At 39.0% G+C, this 21,500-nt stretch overlaps 1 protein-coding gene across 1 annotated transcript in view; it reads left to right on the forward strand.

Annotated features, from left to right (window-relative positions):
* Positions 1-20,632, forward strand: part of trhr2 (thyrotropin releasing hormone receptor 2) — a 28,318-nt gene extending 7,686 nt beyond the window's left edge. The window contains exon 5 of the mRNA XM_067588726.1: positions 13,935-20,632. Coding sequence (XP_067444827.1) covers positions 13,935-14,525 — 591 coding nt within the window. The 3' untranslated portion in view covers positions 14,526-20,632. The remainder of the gene's footprint in view (positions 1-13,934) is intronic.
* Positions 20,633-21,500: the final 868 nt, after the last annotated feature.

Raw genomic sequence — 21,500 nt, forward strand, 5'->3', positions numbered from 1 at the left:
CTTATCTGTCAAGTAATTGCTGTGCGATAGCTTTAGTCACATTTGACCCCGGTCTCAGCGTTGGCTGTGTGTGTGATCTGCTGGGAATATAGAGGCCATGATTCCCTCTTAACAGCAAGGTGACGATGTCTCTGCTATACATTGCCTCAGAAAAGTGCCCTCATGTCAGCTCTCTGTCCCGGCTGTTATGAGGCCCTGAAGGCAATCGGGTGGTAATGGCTACTTTTCCTCTGGCTGAGTAGTCAAAGAGCCTTCCTACTGAGAAAGCCAGATTGCATGGTATTGCTCTGCAGTAAAGGTCTGTCTCTTTGCTATTTCATGCACATTCTCTCAGTCTTTTCAGACTTGACAAGAAGACAACAAAGCCTGTTTTATTCCAGGGTTAAGTAGTTTTGTGTTCACATTAAGTCCTTACAAAAAACCTGAAAAGCTATTGTAGAGATATTTTTGCTCTCTACAAAAGTAATAGTCTCAGAGGTTTCTGAACATGTGTGCATTTAAGTACATATAACTGAAGAAAGAAAAAGATCAGCCTGTCATTTTACTGAATTTCTTTTCACCTGACCAGGTAGGTTATGACTGAATCATTGTAAAGTGTTGTTCCTCTTAAAAGTATGGAATTTTAAAACCAAAAGCAGGTCTGAAGCCTTCATAGTGTTTTCCCAAAGGTTCCCTCAGTATGCTTCAGATGAAGTGCTTATTCAATTGTCGAACAGTTTGTCCACACAGGAGGAGTTACTTGTTTCTTGCTTTGTTTTTCAGTCCTCTGCCTCACACGCATCTGATGGAGCAGATACACTTCTATTTTAATCAATACAGAAGTCTACACAGGCCGCGTAACAGCTCACGTCATCTTGTGTAACTACTACGGATGTGCAGAGGGCCCAGTATTTGTATTTGTATCCATATTTGTTGAGGCAGGAAAACTATTTATATTTGTATTAAAAAAAAATGGAAATAGGTGTAAAAATCCAGTTTTTGTTTTTATTACACTATTAATTGTAGGATATTAAAGTGTTAAAAGTGTTTATGAATAAACTATCTTATGAAGGAGGTCCCCACACTGGGTCTAAAACTCTAGTCTCTCAGATCATAGATGACTGCACTGACCACTGAGCTAAAACCAAATGTGTTGCCAATGTGCAGACAGACACCCATAACACAGCACAGCATGTAAAATGTAGGGAAGAACTTCAAAGGCAATTCTTGCTTTGCACTTTTAATTTATTGCCTATTTTTTACAACCTAACTTTGTGGAAAGGAGAAGGGGAACAACAGGTTATGGAGAGTCCCTTGAAAGCACTTCGCATGTGTAAGTAGATCAGCTTTATCTCTGGGGAACACCCCTAACTCTGGGAGTGATGTCCAAATAAGGAAATGTGCATCATGTAGCAGGTGGATGTGACTCCCCTTGTTGAGACACGCTGATAGACATAACAGCGGAGCAGAGGACAGAGACTGAGATAGCAATGTAACCGACCTGCACGCTGGTATTTGACATGATTTTTTTTTTCATCCGGAAAAGAAATTAATTTAAAAATATTTGTACGAAACAAATATTCGTAAAAAACAACTATTTGTGCTTTGTTGAATAACGTATTTGTATTCAGGCACACCCTAAGTAACTACAGTGAAACTTGCTTTTTTCATCATTCCAGCTGTGTAGACAGTCTGATTGTAGACTACAATATTCTCTCCTCTAAAATCACTGTGACTTGTTTAGAAAGCTGTCTTTTAGCATCCTTCTACAAGTTGTGGAGGTTCTTAAGATGATCTAAGCCTCCTACAAGTGTGTAGGAAGTACTCATTTATCTACAATCATTTCTAAGAACATCTTCAGTTACAATGCTTTTGGGAAACACCTCTGTTACAATGTGAAGTAAGAATGAATGTTGAATGGTTGGTTTCAGAAACAGTCGGATGCAGCTCCACAGGAACTAATTTGCTGACCTCCTGACTTGTCATCTGGTGTCATTTTTGAGAGTGAAGTTTAGAGTGAAATGTCAGATGGACTGTGATTAGTAGTAATCTGATCGATGTTTCCTACAGGATGAATTGTAATAAGTTTGGTGATCCCTTATTTTTTCAGCCAGAGCACCATCATCCTCAGCAGTACTTTGCATTTAGTGCAAATTAGCAGCCATTAGAACACTAACATGCAAAGCTAAGATAGTGAACTTGGTAAACTTTACCTGCTATTACCTGCTAATATCATTAGCATGTTAACATTGTAACTGGGAGCAGGTTAACATGCTAATGTTAGCATTTTACTCAAACCACCACTGTGCCTACAGCCTCACAGAACTGCTAGTTGTAGACTCTTAGTCTTGTTCACATTGTACATAAAGGAGTTTTTATCCCTAACTTTTATAATAAGTGTGATTATATAAATGGAGATGTCAGTCTGTCACTGATAAAAATAGCTTGGTGTTCTAGAGAACAGTTATAAAGGCCCATCAGGAACTCATTAGATACAATTAAATTAATTTGTGTCCAGATTCATGATGGATGAGATATTATTTTTATAGTATTTCCACTTGAAAATCCATAATTTTTCTTTACTTTCTGAACCATTTGCATGTCTCATAAGTATGATTTTCATTACTTCAAAGTACAAAATGACCACTGCTAACTTAGAATAGCATTGATAGCAATGATTTGCTGATTTCTGGACTTGGACCAGTTGATTTGTTGACAAAAGCCAACAATTACTTCATCAGATAGTGATATTTCTGCCCTGTGCAACTATCAGAACAGAAATATCACCATGTTCCTGTCCTGCAGAAATATGTGATATTTATAAGGGACATTAGAAAGGTCACATCAACAGACAGAAAAGGCCAAATTACACTTTGAGGGGCAAAAACAAATGTACTAGTTGCACACTTCATCTGTAGCAATGATTTCTGTGATACAAAGTCTTGCACCAGCCTCCCTGCCTGCTGGGTGACTGAGGTGTCCACATGGACGCTGGTCTAATGATGTTTCAGAGCTGAACCATCACATCAACCCAAACTGATGTGGCAGCTAAATTGATGAGAGGCAGGAAGAAGAACCTTGAAGCCCCTGCTTTTTTTCCATTTATGAACTTCACGTGGCAACCACCACAACCTTTAAGCCAACTTGTTACTTCTTGTTGACAAGATGGCAGCACATGGTAAATCTTTTAAATCTTCATGGTAAAAAAGTTTTTTTCTGTGATGAACCTGGAAGAGGCTGATAAAATGTATAATGTGGTGTGTCCTTTGCACACAAGACTAGCTACATTTACACAGTGTCTCTATCCATTACAAGAGATAATTTTCCTCGTGGAACCGCACCACTGACAACACAGTTTCCAATTATAGAGGCCAGACAGTGAGGGGAGTGCATTCTGACCCCACTGATGGTTCCTCTGCTTCGACATTGCACAGCAACGTGTTCCTTGGCATCAACTTTTTGATATCCAACCACATCCTCCACTCAACCAATTTTAGCTATGTGACCACCAACCCATAAAGCACGTCTGACCTTTAGAGAGGAAAATTATGTGTAGCTGAGCAGCAGAAAGTGTGGGCAATAAACTTTGTAAATTAGCTCTGGCCTCACAATCCTTTTCATGTTGAAAGAGCTTTTATTTTTAGTATATTATCATTCTATGACTGGCTCGAAAGGTGCAACATAAGATGCGAAAAGATTACATTTATTTACAAAAAAACAAAAAGTATAAAATAAGGGACTTGAGAGAGAGTGTGGGCAGAGGAAGGAACAACCTATATAGACCCAGCCCACATCTTCACACAGGTATCCTCAGTGAGTCATCAGTGAGCTGCACCTAGAACACAAAGACATAGAAAAGACACACACACACACACACACACACACACACACACACACACACACACAAGAAAAACAATAACAAGACACAGCGTGACATGTAACACCCCCTCCCTTGAGATGACAACCATACTAAGGTACACATGAGAGGTCATTGGCCACAACATTGCCACGCCCATTTTTTGTGATTTTTTTGTGATGGATTTCTATGTTGAAGTTCTGGGCCATAAGAGCCAAACACATGAGCTGCTGGTTACTGTTACATCTGATTTAGAAACACAAGAGGGTTGTGGTCTGTAAAAACTATCACTGGCTGAGGGGTCGAGCCAACGTAAGCCTCGAAATGCTGGAGGGCCCAGAGCATTGTTGGGGCTTCGACGGGCTAAGGAGGTCTGTCAGAAGGGACACAATTGAAACAAGGTAATGGCTAAACCCTCAGTAGTAACCAGCTAAGCCAAGAAAACTATGCAGTTCCCACTTAGAGGTGGGAACAGGGAACTTAGAGATGGCTGTAAGCATCTACTGGACGCACTTAGCACTGACCAACCTGTTTGCCTAGATAGGTAATGTTAGCCTTAGCAAACTCACATTTTGCTAGTTTCAAGGTGAGAGAGGCCTCTTGCAAACCCTGAAACACAGTGGACAGGGCTTCCACATGAGATTACTAATCAGTGGAGTTGACTACCACATCTTCAAGATATGCCTCACAGTTTGCCACTCCAGTAAACACTCTCCAGATCAGGCTTTAAAATGAATGAATAAATAAAATTTTTATTTCTGTGTGATGCATACAACTGTATGCATGCATACAAGACACCATAAATTCCAATAAGCCAGGACTAGAATACAACGTATATATTGTAAAAAGAAAATCTTTCTCCTTCAAATCTAGAGACCATCATTAAATAGTACAGACATTCTAATTTACTGTCAGAAGCTTACCATATATCACTGAAAATTCTAAGTATATACTAATTAAACAATCTATCTTGCCTTCTTTTCCAGGCTATTGAGATAAAGTTAGCAAACTGAAATACATCAAAATTAAACAGCCATTCCAGTTTTTGCTCATCTGAACACCAGAATATTTCAGGGTTTTGTCGAGCAATTTCAAGAAACAGTAACTCATGTAAGTGATCATAATTTGTACAGTACAAAAGAAAATGGGACTCACTTTCCACTTCACCCAAATCACAGTTCTCACACAGTCTATTTTCCTCCGGAGTATTTTTGAATCGACCAACCTCAATGGCCAGAGGAAGAATACGAGCTCTCAAATGTGCCACCAAAAATCTTTGGCTTCCAGATAAACAAGATATAACATATAATTCAGGGCCAAAATTCTGTTTGATATGCATATATGTCCTTAATTTTGGCTTTGACACAACGTTTTCAAACCATCTTTCTGCAAATTTCAGTAAAATCTTATTTTTAATGGAGTTAACATTACACCAAAGATTATTCCTATAGATATACAGCTTGTCCACCTCTAAAATTGAATGAAGCTCTTTTGCCCATGGAGAACTGTATAATTTACTCAACATAAATACTCTCTTAATTATTCTATCCTCTGCCATTGTGATTAGATGGTTCCACGGTTGGATCATTTCACATTTTCATTGTACAGATCCTGGTACCCAGCCCATGTCTCCCTGAACTGCCAGAATTGGAGCAAATCTATGAACCCCCAGAAAATATCTTAATGTTCTGTTCTGTATGGACTCTATAATTTTAGATTCTTTTAAACCCCCTACCCCTACAGCATAATTCAGTATGGGGGAGACACATGCATCGTAGAGTTTGGTTTATGTACAATAACTAAGATCATTACATTGAATTTGTTAATAACTGATCCCAAAGCTCTCCCAGCTGAATCAGCGAGGGACCCAATTCCAACCTCATGAGTCATAAATTCATCAAGAAAGAAACCCAAGTATTTATAGACACTAACATACACTAAAGCGACTGAACCAAAACTACTTTCCATACCTTTCTTTTTGAAATGCATTATTTGTGTTTTGCTCTGATTTATTACAAACTAAACCATTTTTAACATATTCTGTTGATCAGACTAAGACTCAGCCAATAAAATTATATCATCTGTGTATAATAAAATGTCCAATTTAATGTCACCTATACATACGCCTAAATTAGCTTCCTTAATCTGTAGGGCAAAGTCATTCACAAATAATGCTAAAAGAGTTGGAGAAAGTGTGTCATCTTGTTTTACTCTAAAAGGTGTGTGTATCAAACCAGTCAGTAAACATATCATTGATTTCAACACAGGCAACTGGATGGATGGATATAAGAATGGATTGCTCTATAAAATCTACCATCCACATCTGCTTCCATAAGTTTAAAGGCAAGCAGATCTCTGTGAATCCAGTCAAACGCCTTTTGAAAATCAACAAAACATGCAAAAGTGGGTTTGCCTTTGGCAATTCTAGTTCTAATAATAGTCGATATTGAATGTAAACATAACACAAAAAGTATAGAAATTTGTGTTTGGTAGATTATTTCTTTGTTGTAACAATGCTTCTTGGCAATAAATCTTATACCGTTGGAAAACCTGTTTATTTCCCTTTTAAATGGTGCCACATTTGTAAGGAGCATGCATTTGTGGGATGAGCAGCAGAGCTGAGTATGTGGGTTGCGCCCATGAAAAATATGCCAAATCTTCTCTGCCAATGCCAAACAGCTTATTCTGCCATTGATTCTTGTGTCTGGTGGATTGGATGATTGAAGACTGAAGAAACAAGACATATTGGCAATTTAACAATTTATTCATTTAACAAACAGGAGCCTCAGTAGCGTGTGGAAGAACCATACACAGCCACAACAGCCTGGCACCTCCTCCTCATGGTGGTCACCAGCCTGGTCACACACTGCTGTGGGATGGCATCCCATTCTTCAACCAGCATTTGTCGCAAGTCAGCCAACGTGGTTGTGTTGGTCACTCTGGCACAAACAACACGCCCAAACTGATCCCACAAGTGTTCAATGGGGTTGAGGTCAGGACTGCAGGCAGGCCATTTCATCCTCTCCACTCCCAAATTCTGGAGGTAGTCTCTGATAAACCCTGCTCTGTGGGGGCGAGCGTTGTCATCTTGGAGGATAGAGTTCAGTCCCAGACTGTGGAGATATGGGATTGCCACCGGTTGCAGAATCTCATCTCAATATCTCTCTGCATTGAGATTGCCTCCAATGATGACAAGCCTTGTTTTTCCAGTGAGGGAGATGCCGCCCCACACCATCACATTGCCTCCACCAAAAGATGTCACTCTATCAGTGCAGCAATCAGCATAGCGTTCTGTGCATCTTCTCCACACTTTGACCCTTCGATCCAACTGCTGTAGGCAGAATCTGGACTTATCGCTGAACATAACGTTCCTCCACATGTTCAGGTTCCAGTGCATGTGTTGCTGACACCAGTGCAAACGAGCCTGATGGTGAAGGGCAGTCATGGCAGGCCTCCTGGCAGCCCTATGAGACCGGAGATTGGCTGTGTGTAGTCTGTTCCGGATTGTCTGGGCAGAGAGCCGTCGGCCATATTGTCCTGCAAACCTTGACTGCAAATCTGTAGAAACAGCCTACGGTACCTAAGTGCTGACAGGGTGAGGAAACGTCTTCTTGGGGTGTCGTCTTCTTGGGACGCCCACTTCACGGCCTGTCTCTGACATCCTCCCTTATATGGAACTTGGCCTTCACTTTGGAGATGGTACTAGGGCTCACTCCAAATAATGCCGCGACTTGGTTTTACAGAACACCGGCTTGAAGTTGCCCTATCGCATGGGCCCTATCCAGATCAGTCATGTGTGGCATGCCGATTCTTGGAGCAGACACCTACTGACCACTGTAGCAGGGCCCATGCTCACAGGTGCTGCCAATCCAATGCCAATCAGGCACCTGATTGGCAGCACCTGGGGGTACCAGAAGCTCAAAACAAGAGTCAATAGCTACAGCAAAATAAGCTGTTTGGCATTGGCAGAGAAGAGTTGGCATATTTTTCATGGGCGCAACCCACATACTCAGCTCTGCTGCTCATCCCACAAATGCACGTTCCTTACAAATGTGGCACCATTTAAAAGGGAAATAAACAGGCTTTCCAACAGTATAAGCTTTATTGCCAAGAAGCATTGTTACAACAAAGAAATAATCTACCAAACGCAAATTTCCTTACTTTTTGTGCTATGTTTATATGATCAATACAGGCTTGTTTCTTTCTAAATCCATTCTGCTCATCGACAAGATACTGTCCCAATTCTAAATGTTGTGTGAGCCTGTTGTTCAGTATATTAGAATACAATTTGTAAACTGTACTAAGGAGGCTGATGCCCCTATAATTATTGTAGGGTCATTTTTCGATTACTTTGGAACAGGCTTAATAATGGACTTGTCCCATACTGTCGGGATTATACCATGTTCAAAGCATGTCTTGAAAAGATAAAGGTCCTCTTTTATCTAAGAGATATGGAGATTTTAAGACTTCATTTGGGATACCTTCAATTCCGGATACCCTTTTCAATTGTGCTTTATCTACAGCCCTTTTAACTTCTTCTATTGTAATATTGTGGTTTAAAAATGTATTTGGTCTATATCCTGGTGTATTCATAGCCATCTCCATCTTACATTTTATAGCACAAATATCATTTAGGAACATGTCATCAAAACCAGGTGGAATATGGTTTCCTGAAAATATATCAGCAAAATTGTTCTCCCATTTTCCAAGTACTACCTCTTTTTTATTTTTATATATCATAATTATCTAGTATAATTTCCATTGAGATTTTCTTTAATTTCTTAGGGCCCAGTTTATTTATTTCTTTCCAAAATTGTTGTGGGTTGTTACTTTGTAATCGATCCAGCTGTAATGCTTGTCCTTGCCTAAATTGCCTTTTATAGATCTGTATACTGTTATCAAAAATAAACTGAGTTAAAAAGTGGCTCGGGTATCGCACATACCAAATGCCATGAATGTGTACTGCAGGAAATTGTCTGGTAGAACAAATGTAGAGATCTCAGAAGCACAGGCTTTCAAGGGCACTTTCCAGTAGTAGCCTTAAGCAAGTCTAACTTTGAGACATAGCAAGCAGTTCAAACCCTATCTATGCAATCTTCCACATGAGGAAGAGGAAATTAATCTGGCTCGGTAACACTGTTTACTTACCTGAGTACTAATCTGGCTCGGTAGCACTGTTTACTTACCAAAGTACAAAAGCATGGGGTCCCATCAGACTTTGGCATTAACAAACATGAAGAGCTCTAGGAGCTGGAACTAGGAACAGCAAGGCCATGCTTCAGTTAATACTCAACCTCTTTTTGCATTTTAGCTCTTTTTGTGGTGTTCACATGGTAAACATCCTACTTAACAGAAGGACAATCACCAATATCAATATCATGTTGCAAGACAGTGGTTTGGGTAGGTACATCTGAGAATAGTGCACAATGATTTTCAATCAACCCGACAATGTCACTCTTATGGGACCCAGAGAGGTGAGACAGATTAGTCTCCAAATCACTTAGCACTTGGGAATTCTGTAATCGAGCACACAGAACAGAAGCATCTTGCATCACTAAATCATCTTCCTGGGGAGAGTAAGAAGGCAACACTGAGGCTAAAGCTACATGCAACACCTTAGGTGAAGTGGATGTATGTTTTTCACTAGACCTGGCAATATAAGACTTCAGCATGCTCACATGACACACTCGAGTCTTACGTCTCCTATCTGGAGTGCAAATAAGATAATCTGTTTCACTCAGATTTTTCTCAACCATGTAAGGACCTGCAAACGTGGCTTGCAGTACTGAACCAGAGATAGGAAGAAAAGCCAGCACAGAGTCTCTGGATTGAAAACTTCAATGCCTCTTTGGTTACCTCACAGGCATGGTGAAGATGCTCTCTGAAAGAACTGACGTAGTCAGGCACGTTTTGTCTAGGAGAAGAATCGCAGATGACCTCCTCATGCAACAATTTCAGTGGGCCTTGAACTGTGTGGCCAAACACCAGTTTTGCAGGACTGAAACCCTGTGCCTCCTGAACACTTTGATAACAAAAAGCAGGAGAGGTATGCCCTCATCCCATTCTTTACCAGTTTCAACACAATAGATACGCAAGATAGTCTTAAAGGTTTGGTGGGAGCGCTCTAGTGCCCCCTGGCTTTCTAGAATGATAGGCACTAGAGACCTGATGCTTCACAGTCATCACTAGAACAAACACTTTGGACATAAAATTAATACCTCAGTCTGTTTGGAGGACCTTTGGCAAACTGAAAAGCAAACAGTTGCCTATAAACACATTGGCAGACATAGAGCAACATTAGCATTCATTGGGAGTCTTGTGGTGTGTGCCACTTGACAAATGTAAGACTAATATTTACTTTCCTTTTAGCTCTGGTTTGGTCACCATTGACTCAACACCAAACAATTTTTCTTACTGACTGAGAAAAATATCTGGCTCCTTTGATGTGTTTAGCTCCACATGCTCCACTGTATTCACCAGTTAGTCACTAATTCTGTCTTTCTGCCGTTTGGTACTGGACAGGTAGTGTTTAGTGGGTTTATAAGAGCTTGTTTACCAAAAACAGCTGCTGCTGTTAATGAGGTTTTGTTAACAGTGAGCTGGAACCAAACAGTAAAGATGTGGGCCAGAAAACCATATCAGTGAGCGGAAAGACACTAAAGCTCTCCGTAGAGTTGAGGGAAACATGGTAAATTTATCATTTTTAATATAAAAATATTGCTTTGTGCAGCTTTAGACTTTCTTTTTCTTTTTCAAAGAACCATATAATTCAGTTGTCCATATTTTGCACTGATGAATTAACTGGGAGGGTTTAATTTCCATTATGAAGTGCTCTAACTGCCAGTCCACTAACATTGTCTATGCTGAACTGGACTGCTGGATGTCTGAAAGAGCTCCTCCCATGTTGCAACTCTAAAGAAAGACTTTTCAGTAACCACTGCAGTTTCTAGAGTTCGCCAACAGAGGTTGATCAAAGTTATAGATTCCTCAATAACTCTTTAGTTTCATGGATCTTGAGTGCTTTACCTTACATGCAGACCTCCAAACTTTATCATAGGTTGATTCTCCATCATTGTGTATCTCTCCATGAACAGAGGCCTCGGTGAGACTGAACTCTCATGTGAGACCAGAGAGACGATCCTAATCTGATGTGTTCAAGGGGCTCCATATAAGAGTAGAAGATTTGCATAATTTGATTTGGGATTTACATTGAAGTGTACTTAATACCGCAGATGATTTTACCCACTCAGTTCTTCAATAGGCACTTCATGCTCTTTCATTCATCATTTGATAGACCAACTCAATCTGATAGGAGTTTGATAAACTTGTGCATGCCAAAGAATGGCACTTTTATGCTTGGAGATTAATACAGTGTGGTGTGAGATTACTGTGTAGTTTTAATCTCTGAGAGTTTCTTCATGTCTGTGATCTCCTCAAGTGCAAGTTGAGGATGAGAGATGAGGAAGCTTGGTCATTGTTGCCCAGGGCGAGTTGATAGCATCAGAAGCTAAATGTGAATTCTTTGGCTCAGTGGGCAGAACTGCGCACGCAAGGCTGGACTCAGTCTGGGAGAATGTTGTTGTTAGCAACAAAAAAAAAATGTTTGTAATGCCACAGTCAAGTATCCTGCCGTCACACAATTACAGTCATAATATGCGTTTTCATAATGTCACCCGATGCTTTCTGTCTCATTATCGCAGCACAGAGATAATTAGAAAGCTCTCCTCCCCACCTCCTTCATGTTCAATTAAACGTAGTGTTGTGCAGAGATTTTTGCTCTTTATCTACCTGCTGAGGTGGCTGCCACTGGCGCTTAAGGCATGGACACAGACCCTTATCTCAAAAAGCATTTTGCTGAGACGAGGCATGTGCATGATACCTGCTATCAACCTGCCACACTTTGTGCCATTTTTTTTCTGTTGTGGTTTGGAAAACATGGGCAGCTGAACGAAATGCAGCTACGCTTCACCAGAATTATAACGGCCCAGTGAAGGCAGGGTGAGAGCTTTAAAATGGACACAGATGGAGGGGTGAGGCTAGGAGGGGATAAGGATGGGGGTGAAGGTGTGCAGCATTATTGTCGACTGATAAGAATAATCACTGAAGTCTTACAGGCTGGCTGGCTCTATTCCCAAACTCTGTCTCTCAGGGGTTCAGAAATGTCTGAGCTGTTACCATGGTCACCAGCTACTGGTAGGGCAGGGTGGGGAAGAGGGTCAAGGCATGCTGAGGGATGTTGTGCACACAAAGGAACACATACACACACACACACACACACACACACACACACAGACACACACACACACACACACACATAGGTTGAATGTCCTTGCTGTCCATTTAGTTCTGTGACTTTGCTGCCTGTACTGGATTCCAATTTACTGGTTGCTCATGCTCATGATTGAGTGGGTATAATGTTTACTATGTTCACCATCTTAGTTAAGCATGTTGCTAATGAGCAATCAACACAAAGTACAGCTGAAGCTGTTGGGAATTATGGGATTAGTTTTGCAGGTATGTGGTCATAAAGAAAAGTACTGGAAAATTTAAAAAAATTGACCTGGTGATGGCACTGGAAGAAAGGTTTACAGTTTCTAAAGTTATTAGAATTCATCCAGAGAGGGACATGAATGTCTGTTCCAAATTTCCTGCCAATCTATCTAATGGTCGTTAACACTAGTTGTTAAGACACTCGCTGATGTCAACATCCTGGGAGTGCTAAAAAAAGTCAGAGGATTACCAGAGTCACTGGTCTTCATTGTCTGGGAACTATGAATATCTTTACAAATTTTGCTGTGAATCCATTGAGTAGATGTAGAGATAGTAGAAGAGATATTTCACTGAATAACTGACCTGCTGGTGGTGCTGGAGGAAAAGTCAAGGCATCACCCAAGTCATTAGCCTTCATCCTCTGGGGACCATAAATGTCTATACAAAATTTGATGGCGATCCATCAAATATATGGATGCTGTAAAAGTTTAGGTCAATGTTAGCAACTCTGTCCTGCTCTTTAGGGAAGTTTACACCTCTAGCGAACCCAGCCAACATTACCTGCCAAACTTATTGGATAGTCCTCATCATAAAACTTTTTTATTGTTATGTTGGAAAAGTACAGTCTGTTCTTAAATATCTGTTTTTAATGAGTGTCAGCTGGAAAAATTAAAAAGTCAACTACAGAAAGTGCTTTCAGCCAACGTTAGTTTCACTAGATAGCTAGCTAGAGCTGATCAAATCTATCAGCGACAATCACCGGCTGGAAATGATAACTTGTTTTTGTCTTCCTCCATCTGAATTCAAGAATTTATTTTTTGAAAAATTACTACAGATTTCGTGTGGTAAATCTGCTGCCATTACAAAAAAAAAAAAAAAAAATGTTTATGTGCATTGGAATGGAAAGCTTGATAGGCTCAACAGAAACAATGGGTGGCTTAGCAAACAGACATTTACAACCACATTTTCTTATATTGATTTATATCATGATTTTGTTTGATTTAATTTTGCTCCTGTTCTTTAACTTTTTGGTGTTTTGTGCTCTAATTTGCTATATTTTTTTTTATCATGATTTAATTTTCCCTTCCTTTGCCTTTCCCTGCTTGGCCTTGCCTCTCTTTTGTCTTTCACTGTGCAAATGACTCATTTAGCCAGTTAACCCCCCTTAACATGTACACAACATATTAATTATAGGTGTCAAACTACTGTACACACATACATATGAACAAATTCTCTCTAACACACACACATACAATCTTCTTGGTAACTGCTTATGCGTCATCCGACATGTTGATGATGACTTATATAATCATGAAGCAATCAGAGCTAATCAGAGAAATTACAGCGATGCATCAGCTCATATTGCACTGGGCCTTGGAGCTTTGGCACAAATGTTTAGCTGCTTATGTGATTGTTGTGGGTGAATAGCAATGTGATTTTCAAAACTTTTTCAGAACCCCAGGGTCTCATAAATTTGTTTTCACCAATTAATGTTGCATAAACCACTGTGTCACTCATTGTGGAAGGTTGTGGCTTCACTAAATCACATTATTTACACATAGCAGTTTCAATGGAGTTTTAATGTACTGTATCTGCTTCTTCCATACAGGTGACCAAGATGCTGGCAGTAGTGGTGATCCTCTTCGCTCTGCTGTGGATGCCCTACCGAACTTTAGTTTTGATCAACTCTTTTGTGTCCACGCCCTATCTGGATGCTTGGTTCCTGTTGTTTTGTCGGACATGCATCTATGCCAACAGCGCTATCAACCCTGTGATATACAATGCCATGTCTCAGAAGTTCCGCTCGGCATTTCGCGGGCTGTATCGTTGCCAGCGGCTAGAGGGAAATCAGAGGACACTGTCAGTGATTCAGGCCGGCTTCAGCACCCTCCGAGACCCACGAACCTCCCAGGCGAATAGCAATGGAACTGATGAAAAGGCCAGGAGATCCATCCTGAGACCTGCCACTGATATGACCACAAAGCAGAATGGAAGCAGTCATCAGGACACAACAGCAGTCAATGGCAAGAAAGCAGACCATTCCACTGACACCAGACATGGTGCCAATTACAGTTTTGGTGTTGGTCCAGTTCAGACGTTGCCACCTGGTGATGCAAAGGTGGATTGGCCTTCATCAAATGAAAACACAGTTAATGTTGCAGACACACATACAGCAAATGATCAGAAGGAAATCATGTAAATATTTCCATATTACCACACTGTAGGATATCTATGAACTCGTAATTCTCACTGAAATCTCCATCCAATGAGGGGAAAAAAGTCAGTTCAGTTGAGTTGTTACCATTCAGTGACAAGACAGCTGTGGATTACTCATGCACAGGATCTGCTTTAGGTAATGACAAAAGAGACAAGAAACCTGTGACATCTATTTATTTCAAGATTAAAAGTGGTAGATAGAGTAGATTCCTCCTTGACCAATGAGGTTACATGTAAGGAAGATGATAAGAAAATGGCAGAATTCATAAAGTGGTATGGAAACATTACTCCTTCGGCTACAAAATCTTGTCAAAATAGCTTGTCAAAACATTAGCTCATAAGCTACTTACAGCTGTGAGACTGTATACATTTTTCCTCAACATACTTTATTCTTCTCTAATTCAAAGGAAAGCACAGACTCAAACTTGAGCAAAAGATCAGTACAATTCAGTTTTAGAAGATTTTGAAGGTCACCAAACTGTTTTAAAGATCAGGCAGAATGTAAATAATTGATCCACTGTATACATTGTATATTTTGTTGTTTCTGGTTTATTTGAAAGTTAGTGTGATCTAATAGAATAAAGGAATGATTCATAATAAAGATGATACAGCACTTAAAATAAATATGTGAAAGAAGAATGTGTAGGATTTTCCTAAAAAACAATGTATAGACTCATACAAAATAATACCTCTCAATCATCACTTACGGCCCACTAGAAGCGTGTGGCAGTGTAGGTGTCTGCAGCGACCCTGCCCTCTGCCTGTATTTTCTTATTTTTATGTGTTTGGGACATTTCTGGGTGTAAATCTTTGGGCAGTGGGTGTGTAGCCCTCAGCCAATAATAGTGCGCAGGGTGTGAGGTCAGGACTCTATAGAGAGGCAAAGTCCCTCCCCTTTCATAGTCCCCCATGGGAACTTATTTTGGAAAAAATATGTACGGTAGTCAACAATCCCATTTGAATTATGCCATGAATAAGTGATATGTTGTTTGCCAGTTTAAAAAACATAAACATAAAAGTAGTAAAGTATCATTTAGTTTTGTGTGAAACTGCTCAGTGAACTACAATTTTCACCTTGCACAATATACGTTACCAAATGTATCTTACCTGATGTGCTTTAACCAGTGACTCCTGGTCCTTTCATCAACCAAGAAGCGAAAGAACGAGCAAAGAACGAAAGAACTACATCCCGGTACGAAACACACAGGCATTGCCTTAGCTTCAGCGGCTCTGGGCAGCTTGTGGAGAGAGAAAGTTATGTCATTTACGCAACTTTTAGGTGTGTAGTCTTTCTAATGACATATTTTCACAGTTTCATACTTCAGCAGTTTTACGACAAACAGTGATTTTTTTGAATTACAAAATCATCTTTTTAAATTGGGAAATGTGTAATTCATGGCACAATTCAAACAGGATCAAAAAATTATTTGTCTCTCACCATTAACTACCGTACATATTTTTTCTGAAATAAGGTCCCATGGTGATCTGGCGAAAGGGGAGGGACTTCACCTCACTATAAAAACATAGCAACCAGGTGCCAGATCGTAAGTAAGCATCCAAGAGGAAGCCATGAAAATGGTGGACATAGTGCCAATGTTCTGCTTGTTCAGCAGTCGTTTGATAAATTGCTCATACTGTCTCCCTTACTGTCGGATTTGTTGCACTTTCAGCAGTGAGCGGTTGTAGTCGCTGTCATAGTCGAATCGAGTAAAGTATAACCTAAATTTGGTTTCGTTCTGTCTGCTGTGACTCTGTGCTCTGCTGTCCACTCTGTGTGTGTGTATGTGTGTGTGTGTGTGTGTTTGGAGCTCAGCCCCACCCCTGTGCATACAGGCACAGAGAGCAGAATCCTACACATTCTGTCTTTAAATATGACAACACTGGACAGAAGTACTTTTGCTGCTAACCTGAGACTGCTCATTCTTGTAATCCTGTCAGTAGTTTTTACTGTCAAAGTTGCACATTATCCTTTGATTATAAAACTTGCTTTTTGGCTGAGCCAAGTACCTTGTTATTACAAGTTACTTACTGAGTTAGTAAGAGAAATCTAAAGCTAAGATTTGTTTTTGTTTTTTAATGTAGACAGTGGTAACAAATAAGCCAGTAACACAAGCATTAACTGGAGTGGCTAAATATGGGACTTTAAAATGTAAAATACAGATCAGTTGAATAAAATGCGTTGATAAAAGTATATCAGATTTATAAAGTATCAACATTGAAATAATGACGAGGATGATCATCATCATTATCACCATAACTATTATCAGTGTTATCATTACCATTTTTAATACAAAAACAGCAGTAATGAGAGTCATCATTCAATACTACACACTGATCATTTTTCTGTATTCTTGTACATAGTCACATAAACAGTCCAGTGTTGTCTGATGATTTAACTTGACAACCTCCTGCTGGCTGAAAGACACAAAGAGGGTGTTAGATGTTAACTCACAGCTAGCCAAAAAAGATGCTGACACTGATTATTAGTGTCTTGCTGATTGTTTGCTCCTTTATAAGGATACATTTGTGATCTGTAATTTAGAGATTCATATTTTTAGACAACAAAAGGATTTGAAAATGACAAATGTCTCTACATGAAAATTGTTGCTCCCTGAATTTGATTGTTGTCAGTGTTATATGGCAGTATTTAGAACATATTATATATTTAGAACATATTATACTTATATTCTGTTTTTGAAACATTTTAATGCAAGGCCAACATTAACTAGATATGTTACTATACTATGAGTGATCTATCAGCTTACAAACAAACCAAAGACATATATGTGCAATTAAAAACTGTTTGGTTATTTTGTCCATTACTTTGTTCCATATAATCCCTCATCACCCTGCTCATCCTCACTGACAGAGACAATATGAGGAGTGTTCAGAAAATACTGTATAGCACAAGTAAGAGTGATACACACTCCTCAGCTACTGACCTTGGCAAGCTGCTGGAGTGCTCAGCTTTTTGGTAAAGATGTTAAAGATACTATTTTACTGCCTGTTTATTTTCACTGAGAGGTGAAAGGCTCCAAATAAGGTTTCTAAATTCAAGACTCAGAGGGAAGTGTATCAGAGATATCCCAAATGTATAAACCAGTCCATTGATTTATGATGTTGAGGCGAACCATCAAGAATAATCCATTTAACAAATGTTTGTTGGCTCAGTCCGGCAAACACTTGTTAGCCATCATTTAAGGGAACAAACCTTGAATATGTTGCATGTTTGTGTCTTACCCAGAGTCAGAGGAGAAGATTGATATTAATTTCATCTCTGTGTGTCAAGTGCAGAAATCCAGCGGGTGTCTAGCTTAGCTTAAATTCAAATTTATTTGTACAGCACCATCTCATATAAAGCAGTTCAAAATGCTTTACATAAAAGATAAAAGAAAAGAATAAAAGAAACAGCAGAAATGTGCAAAGAAACAGAAACATCACACATTCTTTAGGTACGTAAGTACTGATAGCCATCTCACCAGATTCTGAACGTGCTCGAGGCACATGGAGGAATTTCCACCTTGTGACCAGAGAGATCTGCTGGGATTATAAACTGACAGCATGTCTGAGATGTACTGTGGAGCCAGACCAGCAAGTGCTTTGTAAACCAAAAGGAGGATTTTGAATTGTATTCTGAAAACAACGGGTAGCCAGTGAAGGTTCCAGAGGACTAGAGTTATATGGTCTGATCTTTTTGTCCTGATTAGAACTCATGCAGCTTAGTTTTGGATAAATAGCAATCTATGGATTGTTTTGTTTTGAAGACCCATAAACAGAGAGTTGCAGTAATCCAGCCTGCTCATGACAAATGCATGCATAAGTTTCTGAGTCAGACTGAGAAAGAAAGCCTCTCAAGATTAGCATGTCTCTCCTAGCTTAACATGTTCTTCATGCTAAGCTAGCTGCCTTATTACATTTATATTTCTACACACTGAATAAAAAAGATAAAGCACATAAAAGAGACAGTTTTTGAATTATTATGAGCTGCTTCTTTTCTTCTTGTGCAAAGCCAGGCTAAACATGTCATGAACCCATCTATGCACTGGACACATGAAATTTATATCAATCTTCCCACTGACTTATGATGGCTATCGGGCATATTTTCTAAAATGTTTACTGTTTCTTGAATAGTTTTTGTGTGTGTCTGCATAATTATTGTTCATTGTAATGCCCTTGTTTTATACACAGAAGCAGTTTGCCTTTGTAATAGAACAACTGTAAAATTCATCAATTCAAAAAACACAATTATCGTTCTTTTTTATCAGTATTTTATAGAGGAATACACCAGGTTTTGGGGATCTTGTATGGGAGCAAATAATGTCCATAAAAATTTGAATCTTATAAGCAATTGAACACTTAATGGTGATATTGAATCACTTCTGAACACTGAAATAATATCATTGAAATTTTTTATTTTAAAAACCATATATATGGTCCGAATTCCCCTCTTAGAAATTCAAGTTGCGCAATTTCAAAAACTTTATCTCCATAGTATAATTGTATTTCAGTGGTGTGGTATTGAAATTCCATTACAAATTCAATTTATTATTCAGAGGTGATTAAATTCACAGTGATTTTAAGTTGTATTAAGTTGAGGTATTTGTGGCCATTATTTACTTCCATAAACTTGTCCCATAAGTCAGCTTACCCTTTAATTGATGAGAACATTGACACTAATCATCATGTGTCCCAGCCGATTCCTCGCTCTACCATGCTAGCAACTTAACATACACATGTAACATGTACGTTGTATACTGTACACTGTGTTGACTGATATTAGCTTCCTGACATTATCTTTACTGTGAGAATGTGAGTGTGAATAACTTTTCCCATGAGGCTCAGTCAGTGTAAAATGAATTTCTTTCTCGGCAGCATTACAGCTAACATGCACTCTGAAGCTATGAAACACAAAGACAACTAAGAAGCATTTAAAGAGTCAAACTTTACAAATGAAACTCTTGAAGAACATGCTGCATGTAAATATGGCCCATATTGTCTTGTACCTGTTCCTTTGTCTTTCATTATAGTTACTGTAAACTATGATGTGCAGTAATGTGAGTGACATTTGAGTTATCATTAAATTGTTTTTACTCGCTTATTTTTCTGGGATTTCTGAAATGCAATGCAAGCAAGCACTGGTCCTGCTGGACCTTATTGGCTTTTTAACATAGTTAGTGTACTAAATTCATTTGTGTTTTTATGCTTGCAAAAGTTTGCTTTATTACCGTCTAGAAAGCCTAATTTCTTCCTGTTTATTTATAGATTTTTTTTTAGGTTTTCCAATATGTGCTATATAGATATGTACATGCATGCAGCAGTGCTGATGTTTAATGAAAATAGCCTAAAACATTTGCAGCCATATTAAAATTTAAAGCTGCATTGAATGATTTTTGGGCTACTTTGGGACAGAGAAACCAGCTCTAAACACAGCAGTCACATCACAGTTTTTCATTTTCTGGTGGGTGCTTTTTCAGTTATTTGCTTTGTGATGGTGGAGCAAGTCATTTGGTGATGAAATAAATGTTCCAAGTTAAAAAACCTTTTCTTTGTAAGCCGAATGTGTATATTGGCTGACAGTTTAATTGATGTAATTTTAAAATCCTTATTTCACTATGTTGATATGTGTGTGTCTATGTGTGGGCATGTGCAAGAACTGCTTGCTTGCGGGGAGTTATAGTTTAAAAAGTCCCTGACGGCTACCAGTGGGACAACAGTGGAATTAAAAAATTGAATTCTTTCTAGAATCTTACCACAGAATGCAGTGACTCACCCACTTATTGAAAATAAACTTGAAAACAACTAACCTTGCATATGACAAGTTTTGCTTTTGGATGATTACACTGTGGGGATTGGCTGATAGCATAGATGAACTCCCTTGGACATGCTAGTGTGTGTGTGTGCGAGTGTGTGTATGTGTGTAATTCTGTCATTATTTAGCCCTGGAGAGCTGCTGGTTTGTTGTATTCTAAATGTGTTATAATCACAGATTTCCAAGTGTATTGATTTTTAAAGTGGCTTTAGCTGTAATACTGCTGTAAAATGTTTGATTGTTGTTCTGGTCTGTGGTTACACAGTGTGCATGCTCAGTACAGTGGCTTTCTTTAAATATTTTAAGAAAAGTCAATAAAAAAACATTTGCAAAACATCTCTCAGTCACGACTCTTTTCTAAGGATAGACTGTTCCCAGCAAACACTGAGACATTGAATGACCGTTATCTGGATGTCCCATTATGATTCAAAAATAGTTCCAAAATGAAAACTGTGCCAATGTCCAAGATGTTACCTGGCCACCAGCTGGATGTCCTTCCTGGGCATCCCAGAAACATCGAAATATGTCATAGCATCAGTATTTAGCTATTCTGCTATGGTTTATGTACACAGTGTGCATTCTGCAGCTTTATAGATCCACTATGTCCACATCACAACTTAGTATGCTCTACTTTCTAAAATGGTCCAACCAACGTCCTGTCTGACATGTCTGTTATACAGACAATGCTGATAATAAACTATATATAATCAGTTAATACAAGACAAGACAAATAATCGACATCATCATGCTGTTATGAAAATGTCATTCATAGCCTATAACAGCTTAAACAATTTTTGGGAGCACCTCGATTGCCTTTACTCAAAAAGGAAATGCTTTGGGCCTGTCATTTCAATGTGGTATCATGGATTAACCAATTCACATGAACCTTCACATGAACAAGTACAAATTCATGTGAACTTTCAAAAGATGTGTTGATTGGCTGGTTGCCTGCGCATGCCGAATAGGTTTCGCATATGGGCGTAAGCATCCAATTAAGAAATAGTCAAATTGGTCTATAGCCTATTGTCCTTTTTGATTGGATTAAAGTGTAAATATTCTTCCTGTTTTATATTTGCCTGCTTTATTTTACATAATGTCTTAGAGTGGACATGAATGATTGAAACGTCTTTTTACCGTAAGTGTTGCAAA

The sequence above is a fragment of the Thunnus thynnus genome, chromosome 5 (assembly GCF_963924715.1).
Source record: "Thunnus thynnus chromosome 5, fThuThy2.1, whole genome shotgun sequence".
Classification (NCBI taxonomy): domain Eukaryota; kingdom Metazoa; phylum Chordata; class Actinopteri; order Scombriformes; family Scombridae; genus Thunnus; species Thunnus thynnus.